This window comes from Phyllobates terribilis, unplaced genomic scaffold (genome assembly GCF_046119375.1).
Source record: "Phyllobates terribilis strain yellow unplaced genomic scaffold, ASM4611937v1 Scaffold_11__3_contigs__length_659146591, whole genome shotgun sequence".
NCBI lineage: Eukaryota > Metazoa > Chordata > Amphibia > Anura > Dendrobatidae > Phyllobates > Phyllobates terribilis.
This window is the reverse complement of record NW_027362771.1, coordinates 353,733,936-353,751,537: the sequence shown is the minus strand read 5'-3', so window position 1 is coordinate 353,751,537 and position 17,602 is coordinate 353,733,936. Positions and strand designations below refer to the sequence as shown.

General features: G+C 39.6%; 1 protein-coding gene across 1 annotated transcript in view; it reads right to left on the bottom strand.

Moving 5' to 3' along the window:
* LOC141166325 (dual oxidase 1-like) overlaps nucleotides 1-17,602 on the bottom strand; it is a 261,582-nt gene that overhangs the window by 241,716 nt on the left and 2,264 nt on the right. Inside the window, exons 2-3 of the mRNA XM_073652895.1 lie at nucleotides 9,018-9,082; nucleotides 4,629-4,712 (exon numbers count right to left, since the gene is read on the bottom strand). Coding sequence (XP_073508996.1) covers nucleotides 4,629-4,712; nucleotides 9,018-9,081 — 148 coding nt within the window. The 5' untranslated portion in view covers nucleotide 9,082. The remainder of the gene's footprint in view (nucleotides 1-4,628; nucleotides 4,713-9,017; nucleotides 9,083-17,602) is intronic.

Sequence of the window (17,602 nt, the reverse complement as noted above, 5' to 3'; positions counted from 1 at the left end):
TACAGTTATATGAAAAAGTTTGGGCACCCCTATTAATCTTAAGCTTAATGTTTTATAAAAATTGGTGTTTTTGCAACAGCTATTTCAGTTTGATATACGTAATAACTGTTGGACACAGTAATGTTTCTGCCTTGAAATTAGGTTTATTGTACTAACAGAAAATGTGCAATCTGCATTCAAACAAAATTTGACAGGTGCATAAGTATGGGCACTTCACCAGAAAAGTGACATTAATATTTAGTAGATCCTCCTTTTGCAAAAATAACAGCCTCTAGTCGCTTCCTGTAGCTTTTAATGAGTTCCTGGATCCTGGATGAAGGTATTTTTGACCATTCCTCTTTACAAAACATTTCCAGTTCAGTTAAGTTTGATGGTCGCCGAGCATGGACAGCCCTCTTCAAATGATCCCACAGATGTTCAATGATATTCAGGTCTGGAGACTGGGATGGCTATTCCAGAACATTGTAATTGTTCCTCTGCATGAATGCCTGAGTAGATTTGGAGCGGTGTTTTGGATCATTGTCTTGCTGAAAGATCCATCCCCTGCGTAATTTCAACTTTATCACTGATTCTTGAACATTATTGTCAAGAATCTGCTGATACTGAGTGGAATCCAGGCGTCCCTCAACTTTAACAAGATTCCTGGTGCCGGCATTGGCCACACAGCCCCAAAGCATGATGGAACCTCCACCAAATTTTACTGTGGGAAGCAAGTGTTTTTCTTGGAATACTGTGTTTTTTTGCCGCCATGCATAACGCCTTTTTGTATGACCAAACAACTCAATCTTGATTTTATCAGTCCACAGGACCTTCTTCCAAAAAGTAATTGGCTTCTCCAAATGTGCTTTTGCATACCTCAGCCGACTCTGGTTGTGGCGTGCTTGCAGAAACGGCTTCTTTCGCATCACTCTCCCATACAGCTTCTCCTTGTGCAAAGTGCGTTGTATAGTTGACCGATGCACAGTGACACCATCTGCAGAAAGTTGATGCTGCAGCTCTCTGGAGGTGGTCTGAGGATTGTCCTTGACTGATCTCACCATTCTTCTTCTCTGCCTTTCTGATGTTTTTCTTGGCCTGCCACTTCTGGCCTTAACAAGAACTGTCCCTGTGTTCTTCCATTTCCTTACTATGTTCCTCACAGTGGAAACTGACAGGTTAAATCTCTGAGACAGCTTTTTGTATCCTTCCCCTGAACAACTATGTTGAATAATCTTTGTTTTCAGATCATTTGACAGTTGTTTTGAGGAGCCCATGATGCCACTCTTCAGAGGAGATTCAAACAGGAGAACAACTTGCAAGTGGCCACTTTAAGTAGCTTTTCTCATGATTCCATACACCTGGCTATGAAGTTCAAAGCTCAATGAGGTTACAAAACCAAAAAAAGTGCTTTAGTAAGTCAGTAAAAAGTAGGTAGGAGTATTTAAAACAAGAAAATGATAAGGGTGCCCATACTTATGCACCTGCCAAATTTTGTTTGAATGCAGATTGCACATTTTCTGTTAGTACAATAAACCTCATTTCAAGGCAGAAACATTACTGTGTCCAACAGTTATTACATATATCAAACTGAAATAGCTGTTGCAAAAACACCAATTTTAAGAAAACATTAAGCTTAAGATTAATAGGGGTGCCCAAACTTTTTCATATAACTGTATATTACTATGGATGGTGTGCATTATACTGCTATAGAAGGGGTGCATTATACTACTATGGATGGGGTGCATTATAGTGCTGTGGATGGGGTGCATTATACTGCTACAGATGGGGTGAATTATACTACTATGGATGGAGTGCATTATACTACTATAGACGTGGTGCATTATACTAGTATAGATGGGGTGCATTTTACTGCTATGGATGGGGTGCATTATTTTACGGTGGATGGGGTGCATTATACTACTATGGATGGGGTGCATAATACTGCTATGGATGGGATGCATTATACTACTATGAATGGGGTGCATTATAGTACTATGGATTTAGTGCATTATAGTACTATGGATGGTGTGCATTATACTACTATAGATGGGGTGCATTATACTACTATGGATGGTGTACATTATAATGCTACAGATGTGGTGCGTTATACTATTATGGATGGGGTGCATTATACTACTATGGAAGGAGTGCATTATATTACTATGGATGGGGTGCATTATACTACTATGGATGGGGTGCATTATACTACTATGGATGGGATGCATTATATTACTTTGGATGGGGTGCATTATACTACTGTGGATGTCTATGGGGTGCATCATACTATTATGTATGTATATGAGGGTCCATTATACTATTTTTAATTTGGTGAATTATATTAGTATGGATTTCTATGGGGTGCATTATACTACTGTGAATGTCTATGATGTGCATTATACTACTATGGATCTCAATGAGGTGCATTATACTAGGATAGATAGGGTGCATTATACTACTATGGATGTTTATGAAGTGCATTATATTACTATGGGTGACTATGGGATGCACTATACTACTATGTATGGAGTGCACTATACTACTATGCATGGGGTGCATTATACTACTATGGATGGAGTGCATTATACTACTATGGATGGGGTGCATTATACTACTATGCATGTTTATGGGGTGCATTATACTACTGTGGATTTCTATGGGGTGCATTATACTACTATGGATGTTTATGTGTTTTTTTATACTACTGTGGATGTCTATGTAGTGCATTATACTATTATGGATGTCTATGGGGTGCATTATACTACTGCAGATGTCTATGGAGTGCATTATACTACTGTGGATGTCTATGGGGTGCTTTATACTAATTTGGATGTCTATGAAGTGCATTATTCTACTCTGGATGTTTTTGAGCTGCATTTTACTATTATGTATTTCTATGGGGTGCATTATATTACTATAGATGTCTATGGGAGTGAATTATACTACTATGAATGTCTATTGAGTGTATTCTGCTACTTTGGATGTCTATGGTGTGCATTATTCTACTATTGTTTACTAGGTGGTGCATTATACTTTATGGATGACTATGAACTATGCAGTATATTATATGGAGTACAATGGGGAGTGCATTTATACTTTTTCTATGCACGCCCCTGGTGAGTATAATTAAATTTATTCAGCATAGGGGTGTGACAGGGGCCCCCAGTCCAAATCTTGCACCGTGGCCCATCAGACCATAGTTACACCACTGACCATTGCAGCTTATATGGTGGTAACCTTGCCCATATCAATGTGTGCACATTCCCTTTTTATCTGTGTATGTATCTACTAACAGCCCGAGTTCCGAAACAAATAAGTTTCGAAAGCTAGAAAAGTGTGCTCTACATAATAAAAACTAACTGAAATTACCCATGTCTATTCACTTTCAGCCTGTTTACACGATAAACAACAACGTTGTCATAATTAATAAATTAATAAATGGCATTACGGAAAACAAAAATAAAATGTAGAAAATTACAGAGACGTTCGCAATTCAAAAAGTGAATTGCCTAGGGCAGATCGCGTTTAAATCTCTCTAGATGCTGCACCTCTGGCCTACTGAAGTAATTGCAGCTGATGTTTTTCTCAGACTCACCTCAACATTAAGCTCTTTATGTACTAAGATTCTATTCTGTTATTACCTTTATTGTATTTGTATATGAATAAATTTAATTATTTTTAAAATGTATGGAGTCAGTGGTGTTCACTCTTTTTATTTAGGAAGATGTACAATAGAGATTTAATCCCATAGTGCTAAATAGGGTTGTTTTGATATCAAGCTATTTTTTTTTGCTTTCTGTATGCCCATTTAGATGATGTGAAAAGAAAAAAAAACGTTGAAGCTGGTAGTAAGAAGCGCTAGGATGTCAAAATGAGGAGCAAACAATCTATGAGCTAAAGTTAAAAAGTAAGCCAAAGCAGCTCACCAGTAACTCCAAAGGGGTGGGATGCGAAAAATGCAAAAGGTAAAAGCTGGTGATAAAAAGCGCTAAGGCATATAAAATTCAGCAATTATTACCTTTATTAAAGTCCTTGTAAAAACACAATGCGTTTCGACGGCATGCAAGCCATCTTCATCAGGTGAACCTTTTGCATTTTTCGCATTTAGATGATGTAGATAGTCACAGAAAAGTTTTAAAATCTGCCTCATGTTAACATATATTTATAGTAGTAAGTTACTAGGATAAATTTGTACCTAACAACCAATACTATGAAGTGCGATCTAGAAAGGTCGGTTTCAAACATCCATAGTTCCTGTTGTGAGTATGGACCCCTATGTACAGATTTTACAGTCTTATATTTACTTATAAGGCTCATGATCTGAGCTCACTCTGTCCATTGTGGTCTCTACACAAACCAATAAACATAGATGGGTTAGAACAGCGTAAATCGAATTCTGGTATTACTCATAAATTAATATCATGCACAGGCTCAAATGTAGACATATACCAATGGTCTAAACTCCTTAAAATCAAACCAGTACGAGGGGCGATCATTTGAGCCAATTATTTATTTTAACAGGCACAGATGTTTTACTATCTGTATTTGACATGCAGTAGATATCGGCCCATCTCTTGTATTTTTGGTAATCTGTAATCAAAAGTGTCAATCAAAGTATCAGAAGCAATTTAAGATGAAGATAATGAGCTAACCTGCAGATCCTCTGCTATGATGAACCAGATGGTTATACCAACCATCATAGCGTTGAATTTCCCAGTTAATATTATGTTGCGTGCCTTTGAAGAAATTAAAAGAAAAAGCAATTGTTACTGTATGCAACAGAATTAATAATCATATTTACAAAATCATCAATAATTCTAAATAACCATTTCATATTTAACTTTTTATTTATGTAAAATGTTACAATAATCAATGTATATAAAATGGAATTATATATTGAAGCAGCAATCCAGAGCACTAATGTGTGTATACTAGAGACTTACATTTAGGCCCCCTTCACACGTCCGTTTTGTATGTCCGTATACAGTCCATTTTTTAAGGACCGCAAATACGGATATACGCACACCCAATGTTTTCAATAAGTGTGCGCACATGTCAGGTTTTTCACATGGACAGTGTGTTCATGTGAAAAACCCGTAGACATGTCAGTTTTTTATGTGCAGCACGGACAAAATGCGTGCAGCACACTGATGACACACTGATGACACATGGATGACAAGTACTGGCGCCTGGGAAAAGGCGGTACAGTTTGCACTGATCCCAGGCACCGGCTGCTGAAGGCAGCTCTCATTATTGTCAACTGCTTGCCCTGAGATCAGCGTGAGCAGGAGACAATGATGTGAGTTATATTCAGCTCCCACTGAGTACATCCCGTGTAAAATGTAGGATCAAATAAAAAAAATGGCTTGGGCTCACGTGTCATTTTCATAACCAGCAGAGGAAAAGCCGACCACTGGGGCTGATATTGCTAGCCAGGGAAAGGAGTCATTATCCAAAAATGTTTCCTGGCTATTAATAACAGCTCACAACTGTTTGATTAGCGTTTACTGGCTAGATTACAGAGGGACCCCCGAAAAAAAAATTGACACAGAGTCCCCCTATAATTTCCAACCAGAAAAGGCTAAACAGACAGCTGTGGGCTGATACTAATAGCCAGGGAAGGGGACATGGATACTGGCACCCTTCCTAGGCTAATAATCTCATCCCTCAGCGGCCCCAGAAAAGGCACATCATTAAGATTCACCAATTCTGGTGCTTAACCTCGCTTTTTCCACTTGCCCTGATGTGGTGGCAAGTAGGGTTATAGAGTTGGGATTCTTGTCAGCCTTGTATTGGCAGCTGACGTGAAGTCCTGGGGTTAGTAATGGAGAGGTGTCTATAAGACGCCCCTATTACTAACCCCACAGTAAGTTTGTAAATAAACACACAGCCTGAATTATAGCCTTTATTTGAAATAAAAGTCCATACTCTGTGTTTTTTATTTTTAAATAAATGTTTAGTTACATTCACCTTAATGCCTAATCCCCTGAAGTCATTGCCCCCTGTAAAAAAAATAAAAATAAAAAAGCAACTGTATTCTTACTCTAATGCCTAATCCCCTGAAGCCATTGTTCCCTGTAAAAAACAACCATATCCATCACCTGTACGAAGTGGAATAGCCAGGGAACAGTTTTGGCTAATGGCCCCATTCCCTGGCTAATACGAGGGTCAGTCAATAAGTAATGCCTCCTATTTTTTTCTCCTTAAATAAGGTAGTTATGTTAAATATTTGAATTTGGCACAATTCCTCAAACCTTCTTCTCCAATCCACCGCAATTGTAACTTCCTGCACCAACAGGTGGCAGGACTCTATCCGTTTGCAAAATGGCTGACATCGATGTTCGTATTAGACAACGTTCTGTGATTGAATTCTTGCATGCAGAAGCGGAAACTCCCATTCGAATTCATGAGAGACTGAAAAATGTGTACGGTGATGCAACAGTGGATGTCAGTACTGTTAGACCATGGGTTCGTCGCTGTAACACAGCTGAAGGGCCATCACCGTTGGCTAACAAAATGTGGAGTGGCAGCCCAGTAACCGCAGTGACTCCAAGCAACATTCAGTGAGTCGATGACATCATTCGTGGTGACCGCCGGGTGACTGCAGATGAGTTGTGTGGCATTATCTGCCTCAGTAAAGGCAGTGCGATGAAAATTATTGGACAACTGGGATACAGAAAAGTTTGTGCACGGTGGGTCCCATTAATGCTTTTTACCATGCTGGTGGACCAAGACTGTGGAAATGGATGGAGATTATATTGAAAAGTGACAAATTAATCGTTAATGTTGTGGTTTTCAACCTATGTAATTGCATTTGAATTTCTTGCCAATTAAAAGGAGAAAAAAAATAGGAGGCATTACTTATTGCCTGACCCTCGTAATATCAGCCCATAGTCTGGATGTCACGTGTATGCAACACGGATGTCACCAATACTGGGTTTTCCTGTACAGGAATTACCAGGACTTGTGAAGGAGGCCTTATGGTTGGACACTAATTTATATACATAATATAGACATATTGGGAAATTGTATCACTAAATCACATTGGTCATCATACACTGCACATCTCGAGATCTGATCTGATGAGCCATCAGAAAAGTTAAGGAAAAACACATCTGTATATACAGTGGGTATGGAAAGCATTCAGACCCCTTTAAATTTTTCACTCTTTGTTTCATTGCAGCCATTTGGTAAATTCTAAAAAGTCCATTTTTTTCTCATTAAAGTACACTCTGCACCCCATCTTGACTGAAAAAAGCAGAAATGTAGAAATTTTTGCAAATTTATTAAAAAAGAAAAACTGAAATATCACATGGTCATAAGTATTCAGACCCTTCGCTCAGACACTCATTTTTAAGTCACATGCTGTCAATTTCCTTGTGATCCTCCTTGAGATGGTTCTACTTCTTCATTGGAGTCCAGCTGTGTTTAATTAAACTGATAGGACTTGATTTGGAAAGGCACACAACTGTCTATATAAGACCTCACAGCTCGCAGTGCATGTCAGGCCAAATGAGAATCATGAGCTCAAAAGAACTGCCCAAGGAGCTCAGAGACAGAATTGTGGCAAGGCACAGATCTGGCCAAGTTTACAAAAGAATTTCTGCAATACTCAAGGTTCCTAAGAGCACAGTGGTCTCCATAATCCTTAAATGGAAGAAGTTTGGAACCACCAGAAGTACCTGGCCATCCAACCAAACTGAGCAATCATGGGAGAAGAGCCTTGGTGAGAGAGGTAAAGAAGAACCCCCAAGATCACTGTGGCTGAGATCCAGAGATGCAGTAGGGAGATGGGAGAAAGTTCCACAAAGTCCACCATCACTGCAGCCCTCCACCAGTCGGGAATTTATGCCAGAGTGGCCTGACGGAAGCCTCTCCTCAGTGCAAGACATATGAACGCCCGCATAGAGTTTGCTCAAAAACACATGAAGGACTCCCAGACTATGAGAAATAAGATTCTCTGGTCTGATGAGACAAAGATAGAACTTTTTGGTGATAATTCTAAGCAGTATGTGTGGAGAAAACCAGGCACTGCTCATCACCTGTCCAATACAATCCCAACAGTGAAACATGGTGGTGGCAGCATCATGCTATGGGGGTGTTTTTCAGCTGCAGGGACAAGAAGACAGGTTGCAATTGAAGGAAACATGAATGCGGCCAAGTACAGAGATATCCTGGATGAAAACCTCTTCCAGAGTGCTCTAGACCTCAGACTTGGCCGAAGGTTCACCTTCCACTAAGACAAAGACCCTAAGCACACAGTTAAAATAACAAAGGAGTGACTTCAGAACAACTCTGTGACCATTCTTTACTGGCCCAGCCAGAGCCCTGATCTAAACTCAATTGAGCATCTCTGGAGAGACCTGAAAATGGCTGTTCACCAACGTTCATCATCCAACCTGACGGAACTGGAGAGGATCTGCAAGGAAGAATGGCAGAGAATCCCCAAATCCAAGTGTGAAAAACTTGTTGCATCATTCCCAAGAAGACTCATGGCTGTACTAGCTCAAAAGGGTACTTCTACTCAATACTGAGCAAAGGGTCTGAATACTTATGACCATGTGATATTTCAGTCTTTCTTTTTTATTAAATTTGTAATAATTTCTACATTTCTGTTTTTTTTCAGTCAAGATGGGGTGCAGAGTGTACTTTAATGAGAAAAAAATGAACTTTTTAGAATTTACCAAATGGCTGCAATGAAACAAAGAGTGAAAAATTTAAAAGGGTCTGAATACTTTCTGTACCCACTGTATCACTGTTTGGTTTATCAATGGGACTGATGCAGAATACATCGGAAAGGACTGAAAAATCAATGCAGGTAACATGGTTAACCTCTTACTACTGTTACACCATACATCGAATAGGTGAGGAGGAGGTAAACAATTGTGTGTTTTGCTAACACTCACAAGTCAATAACTGGAAATGGGTATCTTCTATTAGGATATTGCCATTCTGCACAGTATATTTAGGGATTTTACTGTAGTAAATTGCTTTACTGCTATATTGGTAAACTAGCTGAAATGTATTGAATATCCACTTACATGTAAAACTCCAGAGCTCTGCATGGAAAAGCCAAGTATAAATGAACCCAAACTTTGAATTCATTCTGAAAGGAAAGGAACAGTTAACAAAAATACAGTGGACAACATAGACGTGTGATGAATAATTGTAAGGTGTGAACAAATGTGTTAAGTGGTATCAACCCGTGGCCTTCGGACCTCATGCAGCCTCCACTACTTCTGTTTCCACCCATGTTCTGCTGAACAAAGATTGATTGTTCTCAGTGGGAGAAACAAAATAATAATCTTGTAGTTATGATACCTTTAATGGCTAACACAAATAAAGTAAGTGATGCTACAAAGCCAGCTTTCGAGACTACTTAAGTCTCTTCAATCATATTGTATATCTTATCATAACTGCACGATTATTATTTTGTTCTGGTCGTCTGAACAATGTCTTTGCCTTGTGCTCCTGCATGCTGGAGCAAAGAGATTGTGATTTTCCACATTGGATTTGCTGAATTGAGCCCACTGTAGTGAATACGGTTATTGAATATTGTCCTTTACTATTATTTTTCCTTGAAAAGTATTTAAAAATGCTGGAAATAAAAAATGAATTTTGATAAACGAATACTGAAGGAAATTTAAGTGTGTTATGCCATTTTTCATAAAAAGTGATCGCAATATTTTATGTACCTCAAAATGGTACCAATAAAAATGATAGCTCACCATGCAGAAAACAAGTCCTCTCATAATTCTATTGACAGAAAAATAAATAAGGTTACAGAAACTTTCTTACTAAGTTCTGAATTTGTTATCCATTAATCTAAAAACAAATTGTATACAAGTATACAAATGGTATTGCCATAATTGTACTGAGCTCAAGAGCTCTGTAAAAGCAAAACTCCAAAAACATAGCATAATTCTGTTTTTTTTTACCATTACATCCCACTTGGAAATTTCTTTTTACTTGTGTTTCAGTACATTATATGATAAAGCGATTGGATTCATAAAAATCTACAACTTGTCCTGCAAAAACAAGCCTAATATGGCTTTGACGACAGAAAAATAACATTTATGGCTCTTAGAAGAAGGGGAAGAAAACTCAAAAAGTGCAAAAATGAAAATTGGCTCAGTTGGGAAGGAGTAATAGAGAACCAGTTAGCTCTCCTGACTTGTATGTTGTAATAAATAATTGCATTGGCAATCATATAGCATTTATAGAGAACTGCATTGTGTACTTTTTGCTTTTCTTGTTGGAATTACATGGAAATAATTGACTAACAGATGGCACCATTCCTTTTCTCAATCAGTTGCTCGCACTGTCTAGGGGCACACACCCTGGACAAGGGGAATGGTAACACCCAGTCAATATATTCATTCATTTCCTGACAAAATAACTTAGGAACATTACAATACAAAGTTCCAAGAAAAGATTCCCCAGAACTGTGTATCTTAAAAACAGGCATAGCAAGAAAGCTGTCGGCTTCTCTTTAATTTTGAAGACTGCATGGGACCTTTAGATGATTTAGATCTAATGAATAATACAGTAGTATAGAATTCTATTGAATTATGCTCAATTCATCTATGTTGCAGATCAATAAATCTATAGTTTTAACAAATTTGGAAGACATTAATTAAAGGGGCGTGTATACACCTTGATAAAGACAATATACCCCAAATGATCCACCAACAGCAAGATGTCTGGATGTCTATTACTGTTCGCATAACAAGGTTGATCAGGGGATAAAATGCATCTCAGTTGTGCTGAACACACAGCCATCTTGCTACTGTTGGATCACTGCTGCTCCCTCATTTCCTCCGGATATATGTGATACGCCTGAAGGCAGGGAGAATTAATCCAGCACTGATAAGCTGCAGGGATTTTGTGACATAACAATGTTATATAATCTCAGGGAGAGCCAGCGCCTACACAACTGGAATGGCACCAGCATCAAAGGCGAGTATAAAGGCCCCGTCACACTAAGCGATATCGCTAGCGAGATCGCTGCTGTGTCACGGTTTTGGTGACTCACCAGCGACCTCACCAGCGATGTCGCTATGTGTGACACTTTGCAACGATCAGGCCCCTGCTGTGAGGTCGCTGATCGTTGCAAAGTGTCCTGGACCATTTTTTGGTCGTTGGCCTCCCGCTGGCCAGCACACATCGCTGTGTGTGACCAGCGGGACCAACGATCTGGCTGGTAACCATGGTAAACATCGGGTTACTAGGGGCACGCGCGCACTTAGTAACCCGCTGTTTACCATAGATACCACTCTGCTACTGTGAGCGGAGGCTCCAGCGCACGGTAGCAGAGTGGTATCCATGGTAAACAGCGGGTTACTAGGGGCACACGCGCACTTAGTAACCCGATGTTTACCATAGTTACCAGCCTGCTCCTGCTTGCAGCAGGCTGGTAACGGGAGCAGGACATCGTGGAACGATTCTTTCCACGATATCGTTGCTCCCCTGATCGCTGGTGAGCCTGCCTGTTTGACAGCTCACCAGCGATGTATTAGCGATGCAGCAACGATCCCTGACAGGTCGTATCGTTGTCGGGATCGCTGCTGCATCGCTTAGTGTGACGGGGCCTTTAGTCTTATTATTTTACTAACAGGAAACATGAGGATTGAGAAGGCATTGCCTGAATAGTGGAAAACCCCTTTAAATAAAGACATATAAAGATTATCCCTCTACAGTTTGGTCAGGTTGATTCTTATGTTTTGGATAAAAGTTTTGTAATTCTATCTACTGTCAATATAGAGTTAACTTAGCACACAACAGTAAGTAATGGAAAAATCTTCACTGTCTAATAGAGCACTTAGCAGAATCAGTGATCCTTACAGCTTCAAAACCAAAATTCCACTACAGAAAAATATTTACCTGGATGAGAATGCAGATATGCTGTAATGCGAACAAGTATCCTAAATTATACTATTCTAACATTCTTTCTCCTGTTTTTGATGTTGTTTTCAATCAATTCATTATTAACTTGTATACATGAAGTATGCAGTTATTGGGCAGCTTTTAGAACACTGATCTACAGAATTTTATAAGTACTTATCTCTGATTCTTGTAAATATAAAGAGGCCTTGAGTCATATGTCTAAGAGTATTTTATTTGGTTAACATAATAACAATGGATTTTCACAGTATATTAAATAAAGGTTATGTAACTAAACTTCAAACATTTAACTGAAAATATTGCACTAATTACAAAAGTAAGAACTATTATGTGCAGAAAATGTTGTTTTATGTTTTCCAGATGGCTTCTTATCTACATGAAATGTTTCTTTTCTGTTACTATGGTACAGGAGATTTTTGCACTCTTGATTGAAGAACTGACATGAAACTTTGGCCAAAAGAATGCGACTTCCATATTTAGCATGAATGGACAGCAATCTGAGGCCACTGAGAAGGGATGGCAGAACTGATTCTTACCTGACAGCATCTGCAGATCTTATTTGGATTATCCAACTCAGCACGACAGCAAATGTGCTTCACACCACAACATTGGTGTAGCTCCAGGTTAACTAATCTGTGGATGCTGTCAGATAACAGGTAGTTTTCCCACTCCTGTCCAGCAGCCACAGACCTCCGTCATGATCACATGACTTGGTCATGCAAATCAATTCACACCAATTCTAGCAACTACTAATAAACTCACTAATTGTAGATTGTGAGCCATCGCGGGCAGGGTCCTCTCAGCTCCTGTACCAGTCGGTGACTTGTATTGTCCAAGATTATTGTACTTCTTCTTTATTATGTTTACCCCTTTTCACATGTAAAGCGCCATGGAATAAATGGCGCTATAATAAATAATTATGATAATTACTTTTTGAGAGCTCTGAACCAATGTATTACCCTTTGTTTTAACATACCACTTCTTTATTTAAGTATGTAAATCTATTTGATGATTAGGAAAAATCCATATCAGTAGATATAAGCATTTCAGAGTTCATTTCGGTCCTCCATGGCAGCTGCTCTTCACTTCTGCACCCAGCATTTTTTGGCCAACATCCTGGACACTTCTGGAGCTTTCGAGACCCAGTCATGTCATGACATTATGTGAGCACAAGTTACTAGGCCTCCAACAAATTCATTGTGGAGCCAAATACCAGTGGGGCCAAGGATGTAAGGCAATGCCGGAATAGGGCAGCATCAATTCAATTGCTTATCTCTACACATAGGCATCGCCTCTTTTCAGTGCATCCATGTAACGCACATGAATCTGAATGCACTCTGTTAATATGAAACAAAAAGTTGCTATGTCAAGCTTAATTTTTAGAGGGGCTCCTAGTCTCTAACTATACACACTGTAAGAAAGCAGGATGTAGGGTCATGGATGGCAGTTATGCGTCACTGAGGTGGTTGGCTTCGGTAATGTAAAGTCTGCACAAGTTACACTAGGTAACTGAGAGAGTTTTAATTTGACTGGATTCTGGGACTGAGATTTAGGAGCAATCAAAAGAGTCTGTGTGGGAAAGGTTGTTCTCATAATCCAGCCCTGGACTTACAGGCCTAATAACAGCAGCTGGGTGAGCTCAGCAGAATGTAGTTTGTGCTGGAGCTGAACAGAGGTGTGTTTGGTGAACACGTTAAAAATTGCTTGAGCTGAGAGTGGCTGGAATACCGAGACTGGTGAAGCTGCTACATTATCTTTGTTCATTGTGCTTGAAGAAAGGACTGTTTATGCTATTCATTTGTACTGGAGAAAAGCTGTTTTCATTTTGGAGTTGTAAAGTTAATAATGAACAATAAACTTCATGCTGTTTTGATATAAAAACCTTGAGCCGGTATGCATCCAAGCGGCCACCAGAAAGCTGAGACCCTACAACACCTAAATATTAGAAATGGGCGACCATGTCATTGACAAGTGGAAAAGATTTTGAAAAACTGCTAACTTGCCCAAGAGCTGAAGGCACAAAGCAGAAAGAAGTCCCTAAGAATTATATTACAGGACCTATAAGAAACACTTTCTAATACCATTGTTAAAATTCATGATTCTACTATTAGAAAAAGGGGCAACACAAATAGGATCTATATTAGAGGTACTGATGTCTGTAAAAGCGCTGTGGAATTAATGGTACTAAATAAATGAGCAAAATAAATACTGTAATATGAAAAAGCCTGAGTTGTTTGGGAAGATACATCTAGAACAGTGTGATTACAGCTTACAGGGTTGCTCCACTATTTCTTTATTGATATGTTATCCTTGGGATAGGTCATCAATATAAGACCAGTGGGGTCCCCTAACCATTTAGCTGTTCTCAGTACTGTCAGAGGACGGATGTTAGAAGTTGCGGAGCTGAGCAGCACTGCTCCATCATTTGTGTAGTGGATACTGCAAATACACTTCCATTCATTCAAAAATTCAGCTGCCACAGGCACTGAGAACAGCTGATCTGTGTTGGGTGTCAACTCCCCATCGATCTAATATTGATGATAAGTAAAAAGAATCCCGTTCACCATGTGGCATATCCTTTGCTTGATCGGAGCCCAGAGAGCGCTGTGTCAAAGCGTGGAAGCAATCAATGAAGCAAAACAAGGATCCACCTCAACAAACTGTGAACAGTCTTTATGCACATGCCTACAAGGATAAAAGAATGCTTCTTCACATGACAGGAGGCACCAACGCGTTTCCAGTGACCTTGCACCGTTAGTCAACTATTAGTATCCATGTGAATAAAGACTGTTCACAGTTCGTTAAGTTGATCCGGGTTCTGCTTCCTTGATATTTGTAACGAACTGTGCTTGAGAGAAAATCCTTAAATGTTACATTCTGTAACTAAAAAATCCTCTATGAATGGCATGTCAATTTTAAGGAAAGTGTGTGCTAGAGGTTGTATGTACTACAGTTGGTCATATACAGTATTAGGGACACACAAGAAAAATTTAAATTGTATATCTCCAAATCTTCAAGAGGTTACCAATCCATAAATATGTAACTTCAAGGTTAGTTGTCTTCAAGAAAGTCTGTGCTATATACTGTGCTATATTATACCCCATAAGACATAGAGTAGTATTAAAGTGGCTGTCCACTACTCCACAACTCCTGAAACTGAACCCGTCACATGAAAAAACTCTATTAACCTGGTATAAATGGGGTTAATCTGCAGGCTAATAGCGTTCTGAACCTGCCCGCCGCCTGCACTTCCAGCCCCGCTGCCAGTAGAAAATGATCTTTATTCCTCCCAGTAGCATTCAGCGTTTAGCCATAGGGGTGGCGCCGGCGCGGGTTCAGTCACCGCTTTGTGTATTGAGAGCTGTGGCTGTAACCATGTCCCTGGCACTGACTGACAGCTGGCCCTAATGCTGCAGTTGCTGGCTATTTGGATGGCAAGGCAAATAAAATACTATACGACACATATAGAGAAACTTAATAAATCTTCCCCAATGTGTAATGTCACATTACCAATGGCATAACCCTACTATTTTTTTGTATTGACATGTGAGTAGGAAAATATAAAAAAGGTAATAAAGATATTAAAACATCTTTAGTGTTTATGGGGCATTGCCAGGAAACGGGTCTCTGATAGAAATTCACAGGCTCAAGAAAAATGCTGAAAATTAATTTTTACTGAAAGTGTAATAAACTTTCGACCAATAAGTCTATTTTACAAATAACAATACCTATTATTGCTGACTGCCAGAGAATATGTCCAAGAAAAATAAAGCTGATCAACACATGCAAAAATATAGATAAAATATTCAAATTTTAGTCCATCTACGTCAAACAATCCACATGTTGATTATAGAAAAAACACTCTTACATGTTTCTGACAGCTGACCCTAATGTTGATCCACTGTCAGTCAGTGTCAGGGGCGCGGTTACAGCCGCCACTCTCTATACACGGAGCGGTGACGGAATCTCCACCGGCGCCACCCCTGTGACTGAAACCTAAATGCTACTAGGAGGAATAAAGTTAATTTCCTCCCGGCTCTCAGTGTGGACGCCGGGCAGTTTCAGAACGCTATTAACCTGCAGATTAACCCCATATCTGGAAGTTAATAGGGTTTTACGTGACAAGTTCCCTTTAAATACAATAAAATCAACGCATGTTTGGTGTCACCGTAATCGGACTGACCTGGGCAATCATGTTAACAGGTCATTTTTACCATATGAAGAAAGTCGTAAAAACAAAACCTAAAAAACAATAACAGAATTGCATGTTTTCACCATTTCATTTTGTTTGAAATCTGTTCACTTTTTTCAATACATATGATAAAATGAATTTTGCTATTTAAAACTACAACTTATTCTGCAAAAACAAGGTGTGACGATACAGCTTAAAATCTTAATTAGCCAGATGATTAGATTTGTTAATCCAAGAGAAATATCTTATTGTGTTTAATTAGAGATTTCTGGCTGTGTTTTATCAATGCTCTGCTTGCTCATCAGTTTATGTACACTAATTTAACTTGTAATGTGTCCAGCATTCCACTAATCTCATTAGTATCTCAGAAGCCTCTAACCATTGTTCAAAAATCATCTAGGCCAATTGTGTAAGTGTTGAAAGAAGATCCGACGGAGCCTTCACCACAGGGAGTCTCACATGTAGTCCCAGGTGATGAGGTCGACCTGAGAAAGATACCTCCACTAATCCACACTTAGTTTTGGGAGGGGGGGTGAGAGCAGTACTGCCATTCAGGGGGCTGAGCCCAGAGCAGCAGAAGGGCATGTGTTTCTGTAGCTGTCAGACTTGAAACAGAGATTGGAGAAAGACTTTACAAGGAAAATGAGAGACATCCTTCAGGACAGCAGATGGATTGCATGGCATTACCCAAAGAGACATAGATTTTTATTCTACATGTTTCTAGTCGAAGGGTATCGGCCCTGACTGGAAAGATACAGATTTGCTCCATTTGACCATCAGAGAGACAATGGATATGTTGTTTGGGGTTGCCAAGAGGGACCCACCGGTTGCCTACAACCCACATAGACATTCGGAGAAGCCAGATTGGGACCCACCAGTCATCTGACCCCATGGAAACTCTCAGAGAGGCCAAGTTGGGACACTTGGGTCTCCTGGTCTTGTACCTTGATGGACTGCTAGCTTCCTAAGCTTGCTACTACCTCCTCTCTGTGGGGGCCCACCGGGAGCGGGGGACCACTGGTTGAGGTAGTCGGCCCTGGAAGTCTCCAAAGTCACAGCTGTTCTATCCCAGGCGGGGGGAGAAGGAAGGGTGAGACTGTGTAATGTTGTACCATCTTGGGTATTTTCTGGAACTGCTCTGTGTGTTTATTGTCCGCTTTGTGGTTCAATAAAGTATTGCCACACTGTTTTACCCTCACACTGTGTTGTCTGAGTAGTGTTATGCCCAGAGAAGACCCCGGGTCTTAAAGCAAGGTATGATACATCTATACATTCTCCTTTATAAGTAATGCTGATAGGAGAGAATATCCTGTGATATACAGCACAATTTCTTTCTTTTGGGATTCCATATAATTTTCTATCCCCCCCTCAAAATACCTCCTACTTGCTCTACTGTTTGTAATATGGGAGGCATACCGGAGTAAAGCGGGGGTCTCATGTACCACTAAGGAAGCCTAATTATGGCTCTTTTATCAGTTATACAGCCATATGCATGAACTCTTATTTTCACATGTAGCTTTTTTTATGCTG